The sequence below is a fragment of the Jaculus jaculus genome, chromosome 6 (genome assembly GCF_020740685.1).
Source record: "Jaculus jaculus isolate mJacJac1 chromosome 6, mJacJac1.mat.Y.cur, whole genome shotgun sequence".
NCBI lineage: Eukaryota > Metazoa > Chordata > Mammalia > Rodentia > Dipodidae > Jaculus > Jaculus jaculus.
Window position 1 is genome coordinate 67,871,177 of NC_059107.1, and position 20,537 is coordinate 67,891,713.

Below are 20,537 nucleotides of genomic sequence, written 5' to 3' on the forward strand. Positions count from 1 at the left end.
TCAGCAAAGCCAGTGTGTTACTTGAGCTACTTAAGTGATTTCCTCACAATAACTAAAGTAATGGTGTCTTTAAGGTGCTCATTTCTCATTCCTGTAATGATAATCTCTAGATTAAAAAAAGTGTTTCATTGACTTACTCAAAATCAGTCTCCTTCCTTAGCTCTGCCACTGGCTGGAAAAGGATGTTTCTTTTGCTTATTCCCAGCACACAAATAGAGTCATCAGTAACAAATTTTTTCCCTGTAAAAATTAAAGCAGAAAAGTCTAAGAACTACGCCATACTCTTAAAGTAGGAGGAAAAAAAAGTCTTATGTTGGGGAATTCTGAGTTGTGACTACTAGGCTTGCAAATTTTGATGGATATTGTAGACGGCATATGAGAAACAACTGTCCAACCACTGGGGATGGCCACTGTTCACGGTTAGCCAGCACAGCTCTCCTCTTAGAATTCCCCTGAGGGGCTCTCAAGGTTCCCCCAGGACTGTGATGGGCCTTCCTTATCTCACCGTGAAGGGAGCCACTTACTTGCCACCTACATGTAGTACAGTGACCACCAGAGTGAGAAGTTTCTGGAAAGGAAAATTTTGTATGGTGGTGGTGAATAAATAGTTCAACAAATTCTCTAATGGGAAAATGCACTTGCAGAAGGAAATTTCAGCTAAGTAAAATAGTACACACAAAAGAGGCTCAAAATTAACGAGCAACATCCATAAATAAATAGTGAAAAGTCTAAACAGAAATAGAGGAGAAAGTGATTTAGAAAAATTGTCAGTAGGAAGCAAAAGTCAGTTCTACTGTTTACACCACTGTTTTGTAAACTGGCATTATAAGCCAGATGTTGGAAGCTATATAGGTCTGCCCTGGTTGAAACATACCTGGTATGATTAGTGAAGAACCCTAGGGGGGGTTGGCAAAAAAAAAAAAGCACAGACAGTGAACAAGGACTAAAAATGTAGGCTGGTGAAAGATTGCATGCCAAGGTTTTTTAAATTTTGAAACATGAATTAGAAGTTTTCTCTAGAAAACAACCTACATAAATAATTGAAGAATGCATGAGCAGTGTTGTCAATGAAATCCAGTTAGCAGTGAAATTATCCAGCAAAATAACTGGAGGTTTTCACAGATGGATTCACAGGAAAGTCCTACCAAACTTTGCTTTACCAAAAGCAAACTCTCCATCTGAAGGAAACCTTCCCTTGCCCTTCACCCTAATGCTTGCTAAGTAAGGGCAGTACTGGGTGGGAGGTTGGGGGGGGCAGCTGGCAAATGTTCACTAACACTGAAACAAAAGCCTGTCCAGAAGAGCCACAGGTTAAATAGAGAAACATAAGAAGTTCAGATAACATGTGAGGCCAGATGGGTGTAAGAGAAACCATGTGCCTGCAGCTGAGCACATGATTGATGAAACTGGACAACTGGTCTAGCAGAGGCCAGCCATACACCAGAGGGAAGTCTCAGGGACCTGGTCACTACAGTGCTGAGTTAGTAAACATGGGGACACTGAGTGTCAGAATCTGTGGAGGCTTCAGGTGGCCTTCTCGAGCAATTTAATCATGGATAGCCATTAGCATGTGGAATGAGGCTGTTCTCATGTGGAATGAAGCACACCACAGTCCTGCCTTCAAAACAACTACATCAGTGATGGCTCATCAGATGCAGTGAAATATATAAGAAGATACCAAGGGAATGGTATGACAGAATCCTGAGATTAATTCTTATAAGGAGAGGACTAAAACACTGAAGAAAGACAGTATTTGGGGTTTGCAAGAAAAATAGGACAGATACCCCCACATACATACTTCCCAGTTATTTGTTGGGTATAAAACTGTATGAGTTAGTATTAAACAGCTCAAATAAAAGCCAGTTCAAAGTGTTTTATTTCTCCCGAAAATAAATGTCATATTTTATAGTCTTGTGAATAACAATGCTATTAAATTCTTTGACTACTTCCAGTTGCTTAAAGAAGAAATAAAACACTTTATTTTATTAATTATATTTAATTTTAACCTTGAAAGTCATAAGTAGTATTCAGAAATGATCAGGGATAAAACCAAGTGTTACTCAGGCATTTCAATGGTGGATTTTAAGGACAGAAGGAAAGCACCCTAGTTCATACACTGCAGTGTTTCAGGAAACTCTAGGCATGTTCCGGCACATGCTGTACTCACCTTCCTCACAGACCACTTACCTTTGCTCTGAGCTTCCTTCAGTTTTGCTGTGATCCACTCCATAGCTCTAGCAGAGATTTTGGTTCCAAAGTTTCTATCAAATGGGGAAGGTGCTCCCCCCTGTGATGGGAAAGTTATGTAAAACATAAGTCATACATTCCTATTTTTTTTTTAAACAAATAAATGAGGGCTGGGCAGATTGCCAAGTGGATAGAGCATTTGCTGTACAAGAGTAAGAATCTGGATCTGTAATCCATCACTCCTGTGGTGAGGAGAGGCAGAGACAGGAGAATCACTGGAGCTGCAGGCCAGCTAGTGCTTGCACACACAGCCTATGTCTACCCATCTCCTATCTCAAGATGGAAGAAAAAGCCCAACACCCAAGATGTTTGACCACAACACACCACTCGTAGAGTGCATGTGTGCACACACACTACCACATACCATGAGTAGTGTGCACATGCCCACACATACATTAACACAAGCATACATACTACATAGTGTACACACAGACATGTACACATATTTTTTTAAAAGTGAAAAATACCACAACTTAACAAAACTCATTGTTCTTAAGACATGCAAATCTGAAAACATGCTTTAGTTCTGTATATTTAGGACAAAAAAGAAACAAGTCCATGGTTCCTATCGCCTGTATTCAAAGTCTGTCAGGCAGCCTCACCATGTTTTTCCACCTCATAAGCAGGATTTGAAGTACCTAGACAAGTCAGCTAACAGTCTTCATGACTTCTGAATTTTATACCTAGGTTGTTTAAATTTATTTGGTGTTTGGGAATGGATCAGTTTCCTCTACTGTGGACTATCTATCTGCGGACTCTCATAAAAATATTAACATGACTACTAAGTTTTCATCATATATTTTCAGAGGATTCATAAATAAATGGATCCTAGTTTTAAAGTCCCCTGAAGTACAAGGGGTAGGAGGTAATGCAAGAAGGGGCACAGACCTGCCTTAGCAGGAGCCTTGGACCATTTGCTCCCAAGCTGCTCAGCTGTGCCACTTAGGACACACATGTCACAAATGGAGAATAAAAGAGAATGAAAAGAGAGTTGAAGCTGAGGAAACAGCACAGTGATATAGCACTTGCTCAGCATGCATGAGGCTCTGGATTCAACTCCCAGCAACCACTTCTCCCTCAAAAAAAGCAAAAAGGAAGACAGGCGTGGTGGCACACGCCTTTAATCCCAGCACTTGGGAAACAGAGGTAGGAGGATCGCCGTGAGTTCGAAGCCACCCTGAGACTACATAGTGAATTCCAGGACAGCCTGGACTAGAGTGAGACCCTACCTCGGAGGAAAAAAAAAAAGTGAGAAGGGAAGGAAGGAAGAGAAGGAAGGGAGGAAAGGAGTAAGTAAGGAAGGAAGGGAGGCAGGGAAAAAATCTTGTGATTTGAATATGCAGTGTCCTCAGTGGACTCAAACATTTAAAAACTTGGTACACAGGGGCTGGAGTGATAGTTCAGTGGTTAAGGCACTTGCCTGCCAAGCTTAACTATCTGGCTTTGATTCCCTAGTACCCACACAAAGCCAAATGCAAAAAGTGGCACATGCGTCTGGAGTTTGTTTGCAGCAGCTAGAGGCCCTGACACACCCATTCTTTCTATCTCTTCTCTGTCTCTACTTGAAAATGAAAAGAAAAAAATATATACATACATACATACATGTATGTATGTATGTATGTATATATTTTTTAAATTAAAAAATATATACATACATACATACATGTATGTATGTATGTATGTATATATTTTTTAAATTTGGTACCCAGTTGAGGGTGGGCCTTGAGGTTTCTTAGCTGGAGCCCACTTCATGTCTGTTCTCTGCTCCATGTTTGCAAATACAATGGAACTAGCTGTCCTTGCTGTCATGCTAGTCCCACCACAATGGACCGCATCCCTCAAATAAAGCCCTTTTCCCTTAAGTTGATTCTTAATAGGTATTGGGTCACAGAAATGAGAAAAGTAACTAATACAGGCTGGGAGATAGCTCAATCAGTAAAGTGCATACCTTGCAAACATGAGGACCTGAGTACAATCCCCTGAATTCATGTGTGGTGTTATGTGCTTACAATCCCATTTTTGGAGAGACAAACACAGGAAGGTCCCTGGGGCTCACTGGCGACCAGCCTAACCTAATTGATGAGCTGCTGGCCATTGAGAGACCTGCTTCTAAGAATGGCAGCTGAGGTTGTTCTTTGACCACTACATGTGTGTTTTCATACACACACACATGAAAACATCTGCACACACACATATATATTTAAAAACAAATTCCCAATACTCAAACATCACAAGATACAGAATTCTAAAGCCAATAGTCTTCAGTATGTTGGTTTTTTAAAAATATTTACTTACAGTTAGAGGGTGGGGGGCATGGGAGTGCCAGGGTCTTAAATATTGTTAAAATGTTTATTACATGTATTTGCTGATTCATGCTGTGAACAAACTCCAGATGCATGCATTGCTACTTTTGTGTATCTGGCTTTACATGGGTACTAGGGAATGAAACTTGTGTCAGCAGACTTTGCAGGCTGAGCAACCTCCCCAACGCTTCAGACTGTTTTATGTTCTGGATGCTTTTAATCATCTTGGAATTTACTTGTACTCATTTTCCAAAAGATAGCTAAAGTAAGACACACTCTCAGGCAGTCCCAGGGGCTCAGGCTACCTGCTGCATGTGGCCCAGCACGTTCTTCCTGCAGTCAAACACTCCTTTGCCTTCCTCTGAGTAGAGCTGGTAAATGAAGTCAGTGGTATAATTTTCACTGCAGCTTTCATTTCTGAAATGAATGTAAAACAGCCAAGTTTATTCACCCAGCACAGAGGAATAGAGATTTTCTGGGGTGTGCTGGGCCCACTGTCCTGCTGAAGCCCAGGGAGCATGACCAACTGTCATGTAAGCCTTCTTCATCCTCCATTTCTACCCTGACTAGGTATGTATTGCTTCCTTTCTTTATAAAGGAAAGGGCTTAATTTAAGAAATGGCAGGTAATATCTTGAAAATAAAATAATGGACTAGAAAACAAAAATAATTTTTTAAATCTCTCATTAATTACAAAGCTGTTTTTGACAGTGCTGGTCTCAAAACTTGTGTTTCTTCCACATGTATAGAATCATTGACAAAGGAAAGATACTGCCTAAGTTTTAGTACTCCGGGTGTCCAATATTTTGACATTTCAACACGTAATTATCATGTTCAATTGTTTGGCCTCATTCATAGCTATTCTACAAGTCACAAATTGGGCATACCTTTTTAGATCATAAGATGGGTCCTAAGAGCTCATATCTAACATTGAACATCAAAATACTTTTCTATTACCTGAGCACAAGACCCCTCTGGATGGTGGTCTTCATTTTCTCTGTGAGGTGCTCCACATTGGACTAGAAAAGAGTGCTTTGTCAATCAGATGATACTTTTTATTAGGTACCTACACGAGGCACAGTAAGGTTATGAGTGCTAGTATGCAGCAGCATATACAAGAGTGGCAAGCTGCTTTTATAGCTTGGATATTGTGTGGGACATGACAAGAATATAATCGGTAATGATACACACAATGGCATCAATGGAAAATTAGCATGGCATATATGATAAGGGTAAAACTTCATGACTGGGCATTTTTATATAGAAAATGGAACTCAGATTCCATAAGAAATACTTCCCAATCTTTAAAATATTTCTTAAGTATTTATTTGTTAAAATACTTATTCCATGTATTTGCCCAATTCATACATATTATTATTTCTCCTTACCTACTTTCAGGACAATATTTCAAAAAGCTCAAAATAAGTTGCTTAAAGTATCAGATGCCACTAAACTATCATCTTAAGTGGCTGATACCAGACATAAGTAAAACATGATTTAATAGATGAAATCATTTGTAGGCCAAAAAGTATAAACTTGTGTTTTCACCCATCAAAATAAGAGGAGCCCCTCTCAATCCTACCTATCCATGAATACATGATCACCCATCTAAAGAGCTGCTCACCCTTAAGTAAAAGCATTTGGATTCCACATGATAGTGACTGAAGAATATATACATTTCAGTGTTTTATAATATCTCTGGCTCTCAAAAACCAAACAAGGAATTAATATGGTACTTTACTCCATAGTGCTGAATGAATTCAAAAGAGAAAAATGCTCATGTGGGGAGGGGATGGGGTAGGAGAAGGCTCAACTGCTTTTACTTACCTGCAGATCTCTGATATCAAATGGTTCTTCAAAAATATAGGCGGCATCGGCTCCAGCAGCCAGCCCCCCCATGTTGGCCAGGTAGCCACAGTAGCCTCCCATGGTCTCAATGATGAACACTCGCCGCTTCGTCCCACTGGCTGACTGTTTGATTCGATCACATGTCTGGCACAGATAAGGAAACCACTCATTCGAACCAGGACCTTGGCCAGTGCCAGAAATGCACTAGCCCAGGGTTTACTCCCCCAAATCATAGCAAGACCCTCCACCAGGCTTTAAGCATGCGGTCACCAACACTGGCCACAGTGGGGAGCAGTGAAAGCAGCTGACAGATACAAGTTGGGATCATTGTAATTGCCCATAATGGAGACCTGCCAGGCCATTACCCTTCTCTTGGCCACCTTGGAGGGAGGTACTCACTCACACCAGCTCACTGTGTTTTGCTTCCTGAATTTGTCCTTGCCGAAAGGGCTTCCCCAAGTCAACACTTAGTGGTGTGAATTTAGATTCCATGAGAATGTAGACTATCCAGTGTCCTTGGGGGTCTCAGGGCTATCTTATTTGCTTGGGCAAAGCTCCCTGTGACATTATGGTTTTGGTTGTCTTCAGTATTCATGAGTGTTTTGTCCTGTTTAAGGTACCTCAAAGAGAGTAGCTTCTTAGATAAAGTCATCCAGAAACATCTTCCAGATGTAGGCAGCCGGTCTCATACTGAAATGTCTTGCCATCCACACTCCATGAGGACAGAGGTTCAGGGAAGAAAAAGATAGCAGAAAAATCCACCTACTACCTCCAACTTGTGGCACACATCTAAGTGTTATTCATCTCCACAAGACTGTGAAAGCCTCTAACCTGACTCTCAGCATCCAATGTGTTCACAACAAAACCAAAATCCATCTATGCAAGCCAAACCTTGTTGTGAACTCTCAACCTGCTCAAAACCCTCCATTACTTCTTTGAGTATGCATCAATTCTTTAGATGGATTCCCTAGCCCTGCTAATACCCAGTACCAGACATAGCTCCTAGCTCTATCCACTGTACTGCCCTAGAGATGTGTTGAACTCCAAGCCTCCTCTGGGCCTTCACACATACTGATCTCCAGGCATGGTTGTAAGGTGTCTTGTCCCTGCTCCTCTACTCCCTGGAACTTGGGAACATTCCTTTATACAGATGCCATTATGCATCATTATAAGATGGAGGCAGAGGAGGATAGGGTGCAGAAGCAGCACATTGTGCAATGGAGCAAGATGCTTCATGCTCAAGGAGGATGCAAGAGAAAGCAGGGGCTACAAGACTGGCAGAAATACAATTCTGGGAACTAGAAGACTCGGGAACAGCCTCTTCCCTACAAGCCCTCACCTTGACTTCAGTTTCCTGACTTCAGCCTTTCAAAGCTGTGGGTATATTGGGGAGTATTTCTTTAATATATCTAGTTTGTGGTCACTGGTTAACACAGTCAGAGGAAACTCAGGAGGCTCCTTCCTGCCTAGTTAATCTGTGACCCAGTTAAACTTTTTTTTCCTCAGAAGACTCTGACCTCTAGAACTGAACAATTCCTGTGGCAGGGACTCTTGTAACTCTTTGTGTCCTTTCTTCACACCAGTGAATTTTCCTGCTGTTACTTGTGTGACTATTAGACTTGGGAGTACTCTCTTCTTTTGATACAACTCCCTCAAAGACAGGAATCCAGGGCTGAACTGAGCTCATGTAATTGCAGTATCCTTGGCAGCCAGCTGTGCCCCCAGCACAGTAGATACTTAATAAGTACACATGCCACTTGGCCTACCCATCAGCCAGCCAGACCAAAGCCAAAGATACAGTATTTCCTAAACTAGTCTCCCCAGCAATGAGAGGAGAGTGAAGTCATATAGGAAGGAGCCTGAGAGTTGCAAAGTGGGTCTGTGCAATCAGGTCAAATCTTAACAATTTGGAAATGCTCTTATGGGGTCCTGTCTAAAAGAGCACTCTGGGGCTGGAGGGATGCCTTAGCAGTTAAGGCATTTGCCTGCAAAGCCAAAGGACCCAGGTTCGATTCCCCAAGACCCACATTAGCCAGATGCACAAGGGGGCACATGCATCTGGAGTTCGTTTGCAGTGACTAGAGGCCCTGGTGTGCCCATTCTCTCTCTCTCTCTCTCTCCCTTTCTCTGTCAAGTAAATCAATAAATGAAAATAGAATATATTAAAAGAGCACTCTGATGAACAAACCTAAGTTTGATTAAAACCATTCAATTCTAGAATATCTGTGATACAGACTCAGTCTTCCAAAATAATTATTTATGTACTTAAGAAACAGATATGGGATTAAGGACAAGGGATTATTGGATATCTTTCTACAGCATTCAAGCACAGTTGACCATTTGGTCTTTGTTAAAGAGTCATTCTGTGGGGTGGGAAAGAATGGGGCTGCAGAGCAGGTGTGGCTATGCTGGGACAGGTTGGTGGATGCCAGGTCCTTCCAAGGTTGCAAAAGCACACGGGTTTCAGTTACAACTTCATCTACCCTATGTGCCCATTTTCTGTTGTTGCTAACCCAAGGAGCAATGCTACCGTCACTTAAGGATGAAAGAATAATTGGCAAACAGGTTCTTGGGCTCAAGCCAGGCTTATATACAAGTATCTTCAAACTCTGATGCAGATGAGCTATCATTAAAACATAAAGGAGCTTATACTCGCTGGACTTGACATCTAAGAAAAGGCCATTAATTCTGTATGCTACTGACTATAAAAACAACAGAGTGGTTGGAATGATCTGTCTTTGCCTGGAGTATCAGTACAATGTTCCTAAAATACTCTCTCATCCCATAACTGATGGCTAACCCCGCAGTGCATGAGCTATATACCCCAACTAGGAGGGTCCAGGTGGAGGGGGGAGGACAGAGAGGTGGGTAACAATGGTACCAACTTGAATGTATTCACTGAGTAAAAAACTAATTTAAAAAAAAGATGAAATAGGAAAGGAAATATATATGAATTGTAATGTATTTTTCTCTATGACTGTTATGTAGCTTGCTAGTCTTTTGAGTTTTCAGAAGATATGAAATAATCTGTGTAAAATGTTTAATTAGAGGAAAAATATAGAGCAAAGTAAAACGCACACACAAAAGTACTCTCTCATTACATAGATTGCAGCTAGAGGTTTCAATTAGCTTCTTTTAGAAACCGTAAGCTATTTTAGCAATGTTTTCTTCAATTACTAAAAGTAGGACAAGGCAAGGAAAAGGTCAGGACACCAATGTCATCAGACATGTGTTGGTGGCACATGGAAGGGCTTTCCTGACTTCTGGATTTCTGGATGGAAGGGAATGATGGAGTGCCATTATATAGAATGACCTTGAATCCTCAAGACTGTACCTGACAAGTGCTGGGATTACAAGCAGGTACTCTACCATATTCAGCTTATAGAATGTCATGGATTGAATTCAGGGCTTCATGCTTAATGGGCAAGCACTCTATAAACTGAGCTATATCCCCAGCTCTGTTATAGTCTCTCCAAAACTCTAAGTGAAGGTGAATCAAGAAAGTGTTCACTACAGTGTTATGACATGAAGAAATGCCAATGGATGTTAGTGTGTGAGCAATCAGGTCTTGTCACTAACAAGCTAGGAGTTTTTTTCCCCCTAACTATGCTATTCCTTTAGGGTAGCTGGCTGCAGAAACAGATAGGCCATGGGCTGGGCAGGAGGGACCCTAGTCCATTATGGTCTAGCAGGGAACTGAGTGACACTAATTTTCCAGTCAGTGAAGCCAGGGTATATGTATGCTGTGTGCAAACTGATAGTGTTACAGCATGCACAAGTATCCAAGCCTTCTGCCTATGAAGTAACAGAAAAAAAAGCTCAGGTATGTGCATAGGCCCTAAAGCCTTCAGTGACTGGCTTGTGTGTGATTTGACCTAAAACGCAAATAAGCAGAACACTGGGGAGGATGAATATGAACCATATGGACTTCCATGTTGATTATGAACTGAGGCCACAGCCAAGACACAAGAGAGACACATACATGTCCATCCATTTAAGAGTACTATGCTAAGATTTTAACAGAGACTTAGGGTGTTTGACTTCAGTGGGGTCTTTCCCTCTCCTTATGATTTAACTCAAATCAATGAATGTGGAAATAAAACTGCAGTGTCTGAGGTTCTGTGCCAAGATGAATTTAGGATTCACTCCGGCAGATTTTTTTCATTGCAAACTCTGGAGCCAGATTAAATAAGAGGTCAGCAGCTGCCCTCAGGGAGGTGGCTGGACATGGTACCTGCTTGACAACATGCTTAGCCACCATCTGTTTTGCTATTGGGTAACCACTGCCTTCAGCAAAGGTCTTTGGCACTACCAGAAACCATTGTGTCAGCATGTTGGATCCATGTGAGTCCAGCATGTTTGTTAAACATGTTACAATGTAGATATCAGTACCACATCTAAGACCTGCTTGTTGGTCCATCTCTGGGCAGGATATGGTTGATAAAGCCATCCCCCTGGGAAAATGTGACTTTTGTAAAGCCTCATCTCATCAGGAAGCAAGAGTTTCCAAGCAGTGGCCTGGGACTCCTTGAGCACAGACTCATCAGTAGTGCCCAATTTAGGAACATTTGTACTTACAGAGTACCTAAACCCTGTCCTTTTTGCTCATTCCTGAGACATGTTCTGTAACCCTTCTCTAGCATCACATCTATAACTATTTTTATTTTTTTTCGATGGAAGCAGTAGACCTTGCCAGAAATGATGTCCCCAGATCACCTTACTTGGATGGTACAGAAATATTGCACTCAGGTCTATATATACATAGTAGTTTGTTTTTGTCAATTAAAGTAGGCTCTCCCCAAGAGAAATTAGAAACCATTATCCTGTTATAAAATCTAAGATAAAACAACCACATAAAGAGAAAATTCAGCTCATTCATTCTGAATATGTGGAAGGGATTCTACTTTTTATTTGTAGCTGGAGTGAGACAGACCAAAGTTAAAGACCTCAAGTTAGGAATATGATCCCTTGGGCAGTTTTAAAGCAAAAGGAAATACAGTTAAGACAAAGCAAACAAAACAAAGCATGAGTAGAAGCAGAAGGTCTCTTACCTCAACCACCACATTCAGGCCAGTATCAGAACCAAGACTTATGTCTGTGCCTGGCACACCGTTGCTAATAGTGGCAGGCACGACACATATAGGAATGCAAAACTCCTTGTGTTTATCGCGAGCATCAGCCATCATGATCACAGCATGGTAAGCCTGAAGCAGCAGGACCATGGCAGTTAGCAAGGCACCGTACTTTACCTGCCAGTCGCTGTGCATGGACAGTGGCTCCAGGGATATGTCAGGGAGAGAACTGAGTTGCCAGTGAGGAGCTGTTCCATGTGGGTCAACAGAGCCCAGGGGAAGCCTGGATGCATTTGAGCAGGGTATTCCTTAAGTATGCGTGGACAGCCCTTATCCTGGTTCCCTTTGTCCCACAGGAGGAGGCCACCAAGTAGCAGAGTCGCAGTGGTGCAAAGCAGGTAGCAAAGCAGGCAGCAGACAGGGGGAACAGAGATGCCATCAATGAGTTAGTCGTTAGACACAATAGCTACTTCTTACTTGGCATCTCGGAGTAGTTGGGGCAAGCCAATGAGGTTTTGAAGTTCTATGTGCAATGCCAATCTCATTACTTCTGCAGGAGAGGTGAAGGAGAGGAGAAGAGTACGAGCACAGGGCTACAAGGATACCATCAAATGACTGGCATTACCAAGGCAGAGTAGGGTCACCTTCAGGCAGGCACTGTATGACTGCTAAAGGCAGACATGAAAGGAGACATGCAGTCACATTACCTGCAGGTCCACTACAGGACCAAAGTTGGCTTTGATGTGTCTTTGTTCTCCACTAGGAGAATCCATGTTCCTTCTGGGTCATTGAGCAGTGCTTATACAAAGCAGAATAGATCAGCTTTGGAATTCCAAGTGGAATTAATCTACTTTGATGTCAAGAAAGTAAGATATTCTCTAGCCATTGTAAGAAGTTTTAAGTATCTGCTCCAAGGTATTAGCCAGGTTAGTGGTGAGATACAGATCCATTTACCCACCGTTCTTAAATCTAAACAGTTCTCAACACAGCAAGGTACTTTTTAAAAAAATGTTTTTGTGCCAAGCCTGACCCATGTATAGTGATATTTATCTTTCTTAATGTGAACATTAATACAGTTCACTCCAGGAATATTATAATTAGGATGTAGCATGGAACACATGTCTCTCCAGAAGGATGCTACAATAAATGGTGGCTACCTTTCTGCCTTTCCTTTTCTGGACTGCTTTTCCCTTCTGGAATCCAAAATAGTCTAATTCTAGAGCTTGTGTGACCTGAAGATTCTGGACAGTGGGTTGTGGACCTGCTGTAGGTTAGTCTTTGGAGAGATCAGTCAGAAGGTCAGACAGGGCAGTCAGTACTGGATAAGAACAGGGGTCTTTGCTAAGCCCATCTTGGCTGGCTTTCCACCTCCACCTCAGCTGGGCTTGGCATTCATCTACCCATAAGATGCCAACTTTGACAAAGCAAAATGTCCTGCAACATCACAAGTGTTCCTTAGATGCAAAATCACCCAAAGCTGACAAATTTCCAATTCCTAAGCACCCAGTTGGCAATGGGAGATATACAGGTATTGTAAACTGAGAGGCCATCTAGAGCCCAACAGGCAGCTATAATACTCTAGACACAGAGTCCGGATATGAACATGGGTGACTTCTTTAGGACACTTGATTTACACTACAGGGAAAGGTCAGCAAACTAATACTGCCTCTTCTAACTCTGTGAATCCCTAAGGGTCTTTGAATCTGCCAGCAGGAGGGACCTTGTGTAGAGTCACTTCGTGTCCTCATTTTCTGGAGAGGAAGTCAACCTCCCTTTCATTTTTGTGGCCAGTCCAGCCTACTTCAGACCTAACTTCAAGATTCTAAAAGGGAATCAACTTCTATTTTGTCTAAGATGCTTATACTGGTCCATAGTCTGCTCCCTTTACCTTCTCATCCCTCACTCATTCCTGGCTCCAAAGCAGTTGGCAATATTCACTGGGATTAACCCAGCTGGCCTGGCTTTGGACATGACCCATGAGATCATAGAATTAAGATGACCTATTCACCAGAGCTTCAGAAACAGTGGACAACAAAGAGCATACACATATACATTCACTTACCATGTTTGATCAAGCCTGGAGCCCCAGCAATGCCAACCTACCTAGTCCATTCTTTTTCTTTCTCACATATTACCATTGGCTAAACTAGCTTTGAAATACTCAAATAAAATAAAACATTAAAGGAATATCACAAAAAATATCCCTCTGAGGGTAATAAAAGGGAAAGGTAATAGATGTGTTTTTTTTCTCCTCTGTATTTTGAATTTCATATTTTCAACAATATGTATATATTATATTATCTAAAATCTGGGGCATAGCAGTTTTTGATAGCAGAGGAGCTTGAAATTATAAATTATTATAAATCATAATAGTGTGGATGACAGTGCACATCAAATATCCATAAGGACATAAATATCCAACTTGACCTAGGTGACCACTAATTACAAATGACAGTTTCCAGATTCCCTACCAACCCCATAAAGGGATTGACAAAGTGATGATAGGTGACAAGGGAGTTTTGAAAAAGGAATCTTGTTTCTCCTGCAAAATCTGCTTACACAGACTCAAAATCTAGCTGAGGTGAGTAAAGGGAAAAAAAATAGTGAGACTCTTAACTCATTGATACAGTTCATATTTAGCATGTTCAAGGCCCTGGGTTCTACCACCACCAAAAAAAAGGTGCAATCCATGTTCTGGCAGAATCTTTCCATTCACAAATGAGGATCCATCCTGAACCTGAATTCACAATAGCAGCAGCAAAAGCAATAGTGACAGTCATCAGAAAGCACATGCAACATTGAAGGAACAGGTTAGTCACTGAGAATAAATGAAATCAACAATGCTTCCAAGACATAATGGACACTTGGCTTTAGGAAAGAACTAAAGAAGCTTTAACAGGTTCAGAAAAGTAAGAAATTAGTACCAAGCATTACTTACCATTTTTGTGTTTTATTATGAAAGCTTTGGGTCTTTATTTGCCAGTACTAGGAATAAGTTTGGTGGAAAGAGCTCAAGGGGTAAAAATAATCTTAGATAAAAAATTTGATTAGATAAAAAATTGGTGATAAAATTTTATAAGAACTAGATCTCCCAAGAAAAATAACTTGAGAGTTAATGAAAAAATTTAGGCCAAATAAAAAAAATAAAACTGAAATGTATTATCTTAGTGATCTCCAAACTCCCATATAAATTACCAAGTATGATTTACCAATACTACACTAGAGTATGTATCTACTTTTGTTATTGCCTTTGGGCAAAAAAATTAAACAGCATTAATTTTTAGATGCAATTGAAGATTGCCAATTTAAAACAGTGAATTAATGGTAACAGCCAAAACTAAAAATATACTAAGTACAAGCAGTGATGAAGATTCAATGAATAAAAATTACAAAATATTTAATTCCATTTCTACTGTAAATGTCAAGTAGAAGAGCATGGATCCAGGACTGATGTCAGGGTGAAAGAAAGTTCTCAGTCCAAACAAAAAAACCTAAGTTTAGTCATTACCAAATCAGAAAATACAGGTCTAATAATACTAGTGCTACAAGTGCCACTGTTGCTGCCTGGGCCTTGATAGTGGGTACCTGTCATCCCAGCATAGGGGGAATTGGTGATAAAATTTTAGGGAGCTACACAATGATTTTCAGAATCTAAAGGATGTTTTCAACATACTTTTCTGGAACAAACAAAAGCAGATCTCATTCATTCATTTGCATGGAAGCTGGCCAAAGGATGTGTACTGGTAGATAAAGGGCCCAGGACCTCGAATTAGCATAAGCTGCACCTGCTTTGCTGGCACACACACACTTACGTCCGTGATAGTGTTCAGAGCTGTGTCTGCCCCGATGCTGAAATCGGAACCGGGCACATTGTTCGAGACAGTAGCAGGAACCATAACCATGGGGACACAGAACTCCTCGTGTTTCTCCCGGGCAGCTGCCAGCTCTAGGAGTCCCAGGTAGGCCTGTCAGATAAGTGTGTGTGACTGCGGGGCCAGGGAGGGAGAGGGGCATGGAGAGTTATCACTGGGAATAAGTGAGCATGGGAGAGCCTCAGGGAGCCACTGCTACCACAACACACAGGGTACAAGTGGAAGATCAGAGACCACTAAAAAAACCAACACAGAAATGCATTAAAACCATAGGAAAAGATACATGGGCTCCAAAGCACAAAGTAATTAAAGGGACATTAACATTTAGGAGTAAGACAGTTTCTTATGGGTGGGAGTCTGGTTATATGAGGTTCTTTCATATCTATCAAGTGACTGAAAAAAATGTTTATGGGACTGTTCTTTATTGAAGAGGACATGATTAATCTACTAAGTAATTTAACAATAACAAAAAAAAAAACTAAACTAAACATGGCTGGGTGTGGTGGCACACACTTTTAATCTCAACACTTGAGAGGACAAGGTAGGAAGGTTATTGTGAGTTTGAGGCCACCCTAAGACTACAGAGTAAATTTCAGGTCAGCCCGCGCTAGATTGAAAGCCTACCTTGAAAAATAAAAAACCTAATCATGTAACTACCTTCATTTCCAAACTGCCATTGGGTTTCAAATTCCAATACAGAATGATTTCTACAGAATGAAAACAAACCAGAACTCACGTAAAAAATTGCCTTAACTGAGGGGGCTTTGTGCTTCCCTACTAATTTACTTTACAGGAAAGGGGTCATTCCTGTGCCACATCTTTTTGTCCTTTTTTTTTTTTTTTTCTTTTTGTATGTGCTTGTTGTTTTGTGAAACAGGGTCTCGCTATGCAGCCCTAGATGACCTGAAACCTGTAGCAATCCAGCTTTCGCTGTGTTGGAATTACGGGCATGTGTCACCATGCCTAGCTTTGTGCCCATCTTGCTGACATGTTATTTTGAAGTGCAATTAGCCAGGGGAACCTATAAGTGCAATCAGTGCTGGGGAACCTAGAATCAATTTCAGTTCTTGAAGAATACCTAACAAAACTACACTTGTGTGAGGCCAACACACAAGGGTTGTCACTCACACCTCTAAAACTTAGAAGCAGAGTAAGGAAGCAACAATCACATACCTCAAATCCACCAATGACCAAGAGGGCACTGATGTTATGGATGCGCATCTGTTCAGCGATCTTCTCCATGTATTTTCCAGGTAGGATGCTAAAAATGGACAGGCCAGGAGGTGAGAGCAGACCCATAGTTATCAACCCCTTAGAAACTACTCTGTTCCCCCTGGCTTTCCTCACCTCCTGTCTACAGCCAAACTTGGTGGCATGAAGAAGTACGCAGATCATTACTTCTCTGTGCCACTGTGATTGGCAGATAGCACTTGGGCAGCAGAGTGCTGGGGAATTGTCACCCACAACAGGAACGGTCAGGTATCACTTCTCAAGAGAGTGTTTTTTACTATGCTGACTTTACTCTACGTTGGAGAATCTGTTCTTCTTTTTCAGAAGGTAGCAAGAACAGAAGAGATAAACTACCCCTCACACTTCCACCAAGCCACAGCTGAAACCACAGAGGAATTGGGGAGACAAGCAAGCGTGCTGCTTCAATAGTGAACCTGGCAATCAGCACCAGGGTGTAGGAGACAGACCCTGATGATACTCAGCACCTACCAAAGCAGAGATCCAGAGGCTCCTAAGAGCTCATATCACTAAAGAAGACTTAAAACCCACCACAGATCAGAGAAGAGGGGATGGGAAAGACTGTAAGAGCCACAAGCTGAGACATCATGCCCTGAGGCATTCCCTCCCCACAAAAATAAGTGACTATAACTTCCATAATGCCTAAACCACAACCCCGTGGAGAATACCTGCAACCTCACTGAGGAGTGTCCCCAATGGAATGGGGGCAAGGATAAGGGAAAAGAGGGTACCCACACATGGTGTATCCATATGAAACATAGTGTTAATAATTATAATAAACATTAATAAAAAAATGTTGTTCAGAAGTGGGCGAGCTGAAGATTTAGATCACTAGTAGAGTGCTTCCCTAGCATGTGTGAGGCCCTAGGTTCAATTCACAGTACTGCAAAATAAATAAATAAATAAATAAATGTAAGTGGAAAGAAATATTTCAGCTAATAGTTCAACCTAAAAAGAATTCTAGTGCTTCAGCCTGGTATGGTGATGCATACCTATCATCCCAGCATTCAGGAGATAGAGGATCATGAGTTCAAGACCAGCCTGCACTGTGGGCTATATAGCAAGTTCTAGGCCAGTTGAGCTACATGAAAATCTATCTCAAAAAAACCAAAAGTAGGCAGAGGTAGGAGGATTGCCATGAGTTCAAGGTCACCCTGAGATGACAGAGTTAATTCCAGGTCAGCCTGGACCAGAGTGAGACCCTACCTCAAAAAAAAAAAAAAAAAAAAAAAAGAATTTTACTGGCTTATCAGAACAAAAACAATAGCTTATAATTGTTAATAATTTTTAAATGGAAAAATTTTGTTTTCACAATAACTTTTATGTATTACCCAGTTTAGTTTCCATTAAAAACCACATGCACCCCACACTTACATTCCTATCTTGGGTTACCTTCTACATCAGATGACATAATCAACATGTGACACCACTAGACAAATGATGTTTGGCTATACCAAGTCCCAAGATTCCATCTGACACTTTAAATCTTTTTTTTATGCTTATAGGAGAAAAAGAAAGTACTAATACTTTTGGTAAATATAAAAGAAATAGACTAGTATTATTTCAACATGGAAAACTAAAGCAAACAAGTAGATATATGTAAGTACAAAACCCTCCCAGCCTGAAACACCTTACATTTGAAGCATGTGTCTACAGATGCCAACACATTGCCCTAACTGCTGGGTAGTAATGCTATTCTTGCCTTATGTAAAGTAGAATTGTGGCTGGAGTATGGCAACCACTCTACAGAGACCCAGGAAGCACATTATAGATCCATCTCTGTCTAGCAAGGGCTCTCCTACCCAAAGTACCAACACCAAATGTCTCTAGAGAACTAATCCATACCATAGAATTTCAACCTGCAGCCAGGTGACACTGGAAGCCCTCAGATTTTAAAGCCAAACAAAGGGTTGATTTTATTCCCTTCAGATAGTAAATCACAATAATATAGAATGCTACATGTATTAGAGTTAACCAATAAATTACTTTCCTTCCCCAATAAACTGTGAAGACTCAGACTCAACATTAAATAAACATACCTTGTTAAAATATCCTAGCCCCAGTTACAAGGGAACACTATAATTCTATAATTCAGAATTTTTTTTTTTTTTTTTTTTTTGCTTTTCAAGGTAGGGTCTTGCACTAACCCAGGCTGACATGAAATTCACTATGTAGTCTCATGATGGCTTTGATCTCATAGTGATTCTCCTACCTCTACCTCTCAAGTGCTGGGATTAAAGGCATGTGCCACTATGCTTGGCTAAAACTATGTTTTTCTCTGGAACTATTCAGGTCATTTCTTCAGCTGTGGGACTGAGCCTTTAGTCATCAGGTGTTCATCTCTGTCATTCCCACCAAGAGAAAGCTTGTTCAGCAATGCTTAAGTACTTGTTTACACAGTAGCATGGTTACTATGACTCAAGCTTGGTAAACATCTCTCAGTTTTGTGACCAAAATGAGACAAGAGATTTTTTCAAGCTGTTTTGCTCTTCAAATAAATGTATACAAGGAATTAATGGACAACAGTATTCACAATGTATTTTTCCTTTCATTTTAAGGTACTAAGGATTGATTGAATCTAGGGCCTCATGCATGCTTGGCAAGTACTTTATCACTGAGCTACATCCCCACCCAATCTGCCCTCTTTTTCCACATACTGGGATTCATCCTAAAATATAACTGGGTTCCCAAAGCAATGGTAGAAATTTGCTCCATCATCTTCCCACTAGAATTCCTTACAGGGAACTAGAAATATCTATGCCCAGCCACTCTTTTCTAGAATATACCTTTCTTCTTTGAAGAGCTTGTTAGAGAACAGATTGGGAAATTACCGTTTTGTCCCAAGAATGGACCCTCCTTGGCCAGTCCAACCTCCAACATCTGTCCAGCCGATTTCTTTGATCTAATGTGTAAAACATGGATTGAAAACAGCTGAAGTGAGAAGGAATTACCCATAACAATAGCTCAAGTTTCTATACTTAAATGAGTTCCCATGAAGACCTATGAAGATACAAGACTGTGTTTTCTCATAGTGATGCTAAATGAGCAAGGTGGAAAGAATTCTTTTAAGGTTAAACAATCAATAATGAGGCACCTAGGGGATGACTCAGTGGGTAAACTGCAAGCTTAAGACCTGAGTTTGGATCAGGAAAAATGTCCAGCAGAGGAAGGGGCACATGCTTGTAATGCTAGTTCTAGGGAGGCAGAAAAAGATGGATCCCTGGGGTTTGCTGGCTAGCTTATCTAGCTGAATTAGTGAACTCTGAGCTCCATGAGAGAACCCTGCTCAAAAACGACAAGGTGGAGAGTGACCAAAGACAAGCACAGAGCACATACACATGCACCCACAGGCATAGAAACATGTATACATACAAGCATGTACACTACACACACACACACATACACACAAGAAAATTAACAAAGAGCTTCAATAAAACTGTTCTTCCTGCTTATGGGACTAACCCACATTCTAAACTGAAGCATGTGTCCTTGGGTAGATAACTGGCCAAAGTCTATCCCTAGGAAAGGATATAAAATCAGTACTATGGTTTGTAAATTGATCAAGACGAAAATAAATTTCTTTTCATAAAGACAAAAAGAAGAGAAAGGGACTGGAGAAATGACTTAGTGGTTAAGGCGCTTGCCAGGAAGGCCAAAGGACCCAGGTTTGACTCCCCAGTACCCACATAAAGCCAGATGCACCAGGTGGCACAGGTTTTGTTTGCAGTGGCTAGAGGACCTGGCATGCCCATTGTCTATCTGCCTCTTTTTCCCTCTCTCTAAAATAAATAAATAGTTTTTTAAAAAGAGAGAAAAAGAGACAAAGCAAACACAGAAATTTTGCTAAGTAGAAGCCTAATCATCTGGGAAGGATTCCATGATGAACACAGCATTAGCCACAGAATACAACACACTAGACAAGATCTCCAGGTCTGCCAGCTGCTGATC

The 20,537-nt window shown here is 41.0% G+C and overlaps 1 protein-coding gene across 4 annotated transcripts in view; it reads right to left on the minus strand.

Annotated features, from left to right (window-relative positions):
* The window catches only part of LOC101610726 (phosphofructokinase, platelet), a 74,292-nt gene that overhangs the window by 1,216 nt on the left and 52,539 nt on the right, over window positions 1-20,537 (minus strand). For 2 of the 4 annotated variants that reach the window (XM_004662207.2, XM_045151907.1), the window contains 8 exons: window positions 19,421-19,491; window positions 16,515-16,602; window positions 15,282-15,434; window positions 6,377-6,541; window positions 5,507-5,568; window positions 4,856-4,967; window positions 2,188-2,287; window positions 138-240 (listed from right to left, as the gene is read on the minus strand). In XM_004662207.2, coding sequence (XP_004662264.1) covers window positions 138-240; window positions 2,188-2,287; window positions 4,856-4,967; window positions 5,507-5,568; window positions 6,377-6,541; window positions 15,282-15,434; window positions 16,515-16,602; window positions 19,421-19,491 — 854 coding nt within the window. Of the gene's footprint in view, window positions 1-137; window positions 241-2,187; window positions 2,288-4,855; window positions 4,968-5,506; window positions 5,569-6,376; window positions 6,542-11,448; window positions 11,602-15,281; window positions 15,435-16,514; window positions 16,603-19,420; window positions 19,492-20,537 lie in introns of all 4 variants that reach the window. The other 2 variants (XM_045151908.1, XM_045151906.1) reach the window with 2 other exon arrangements.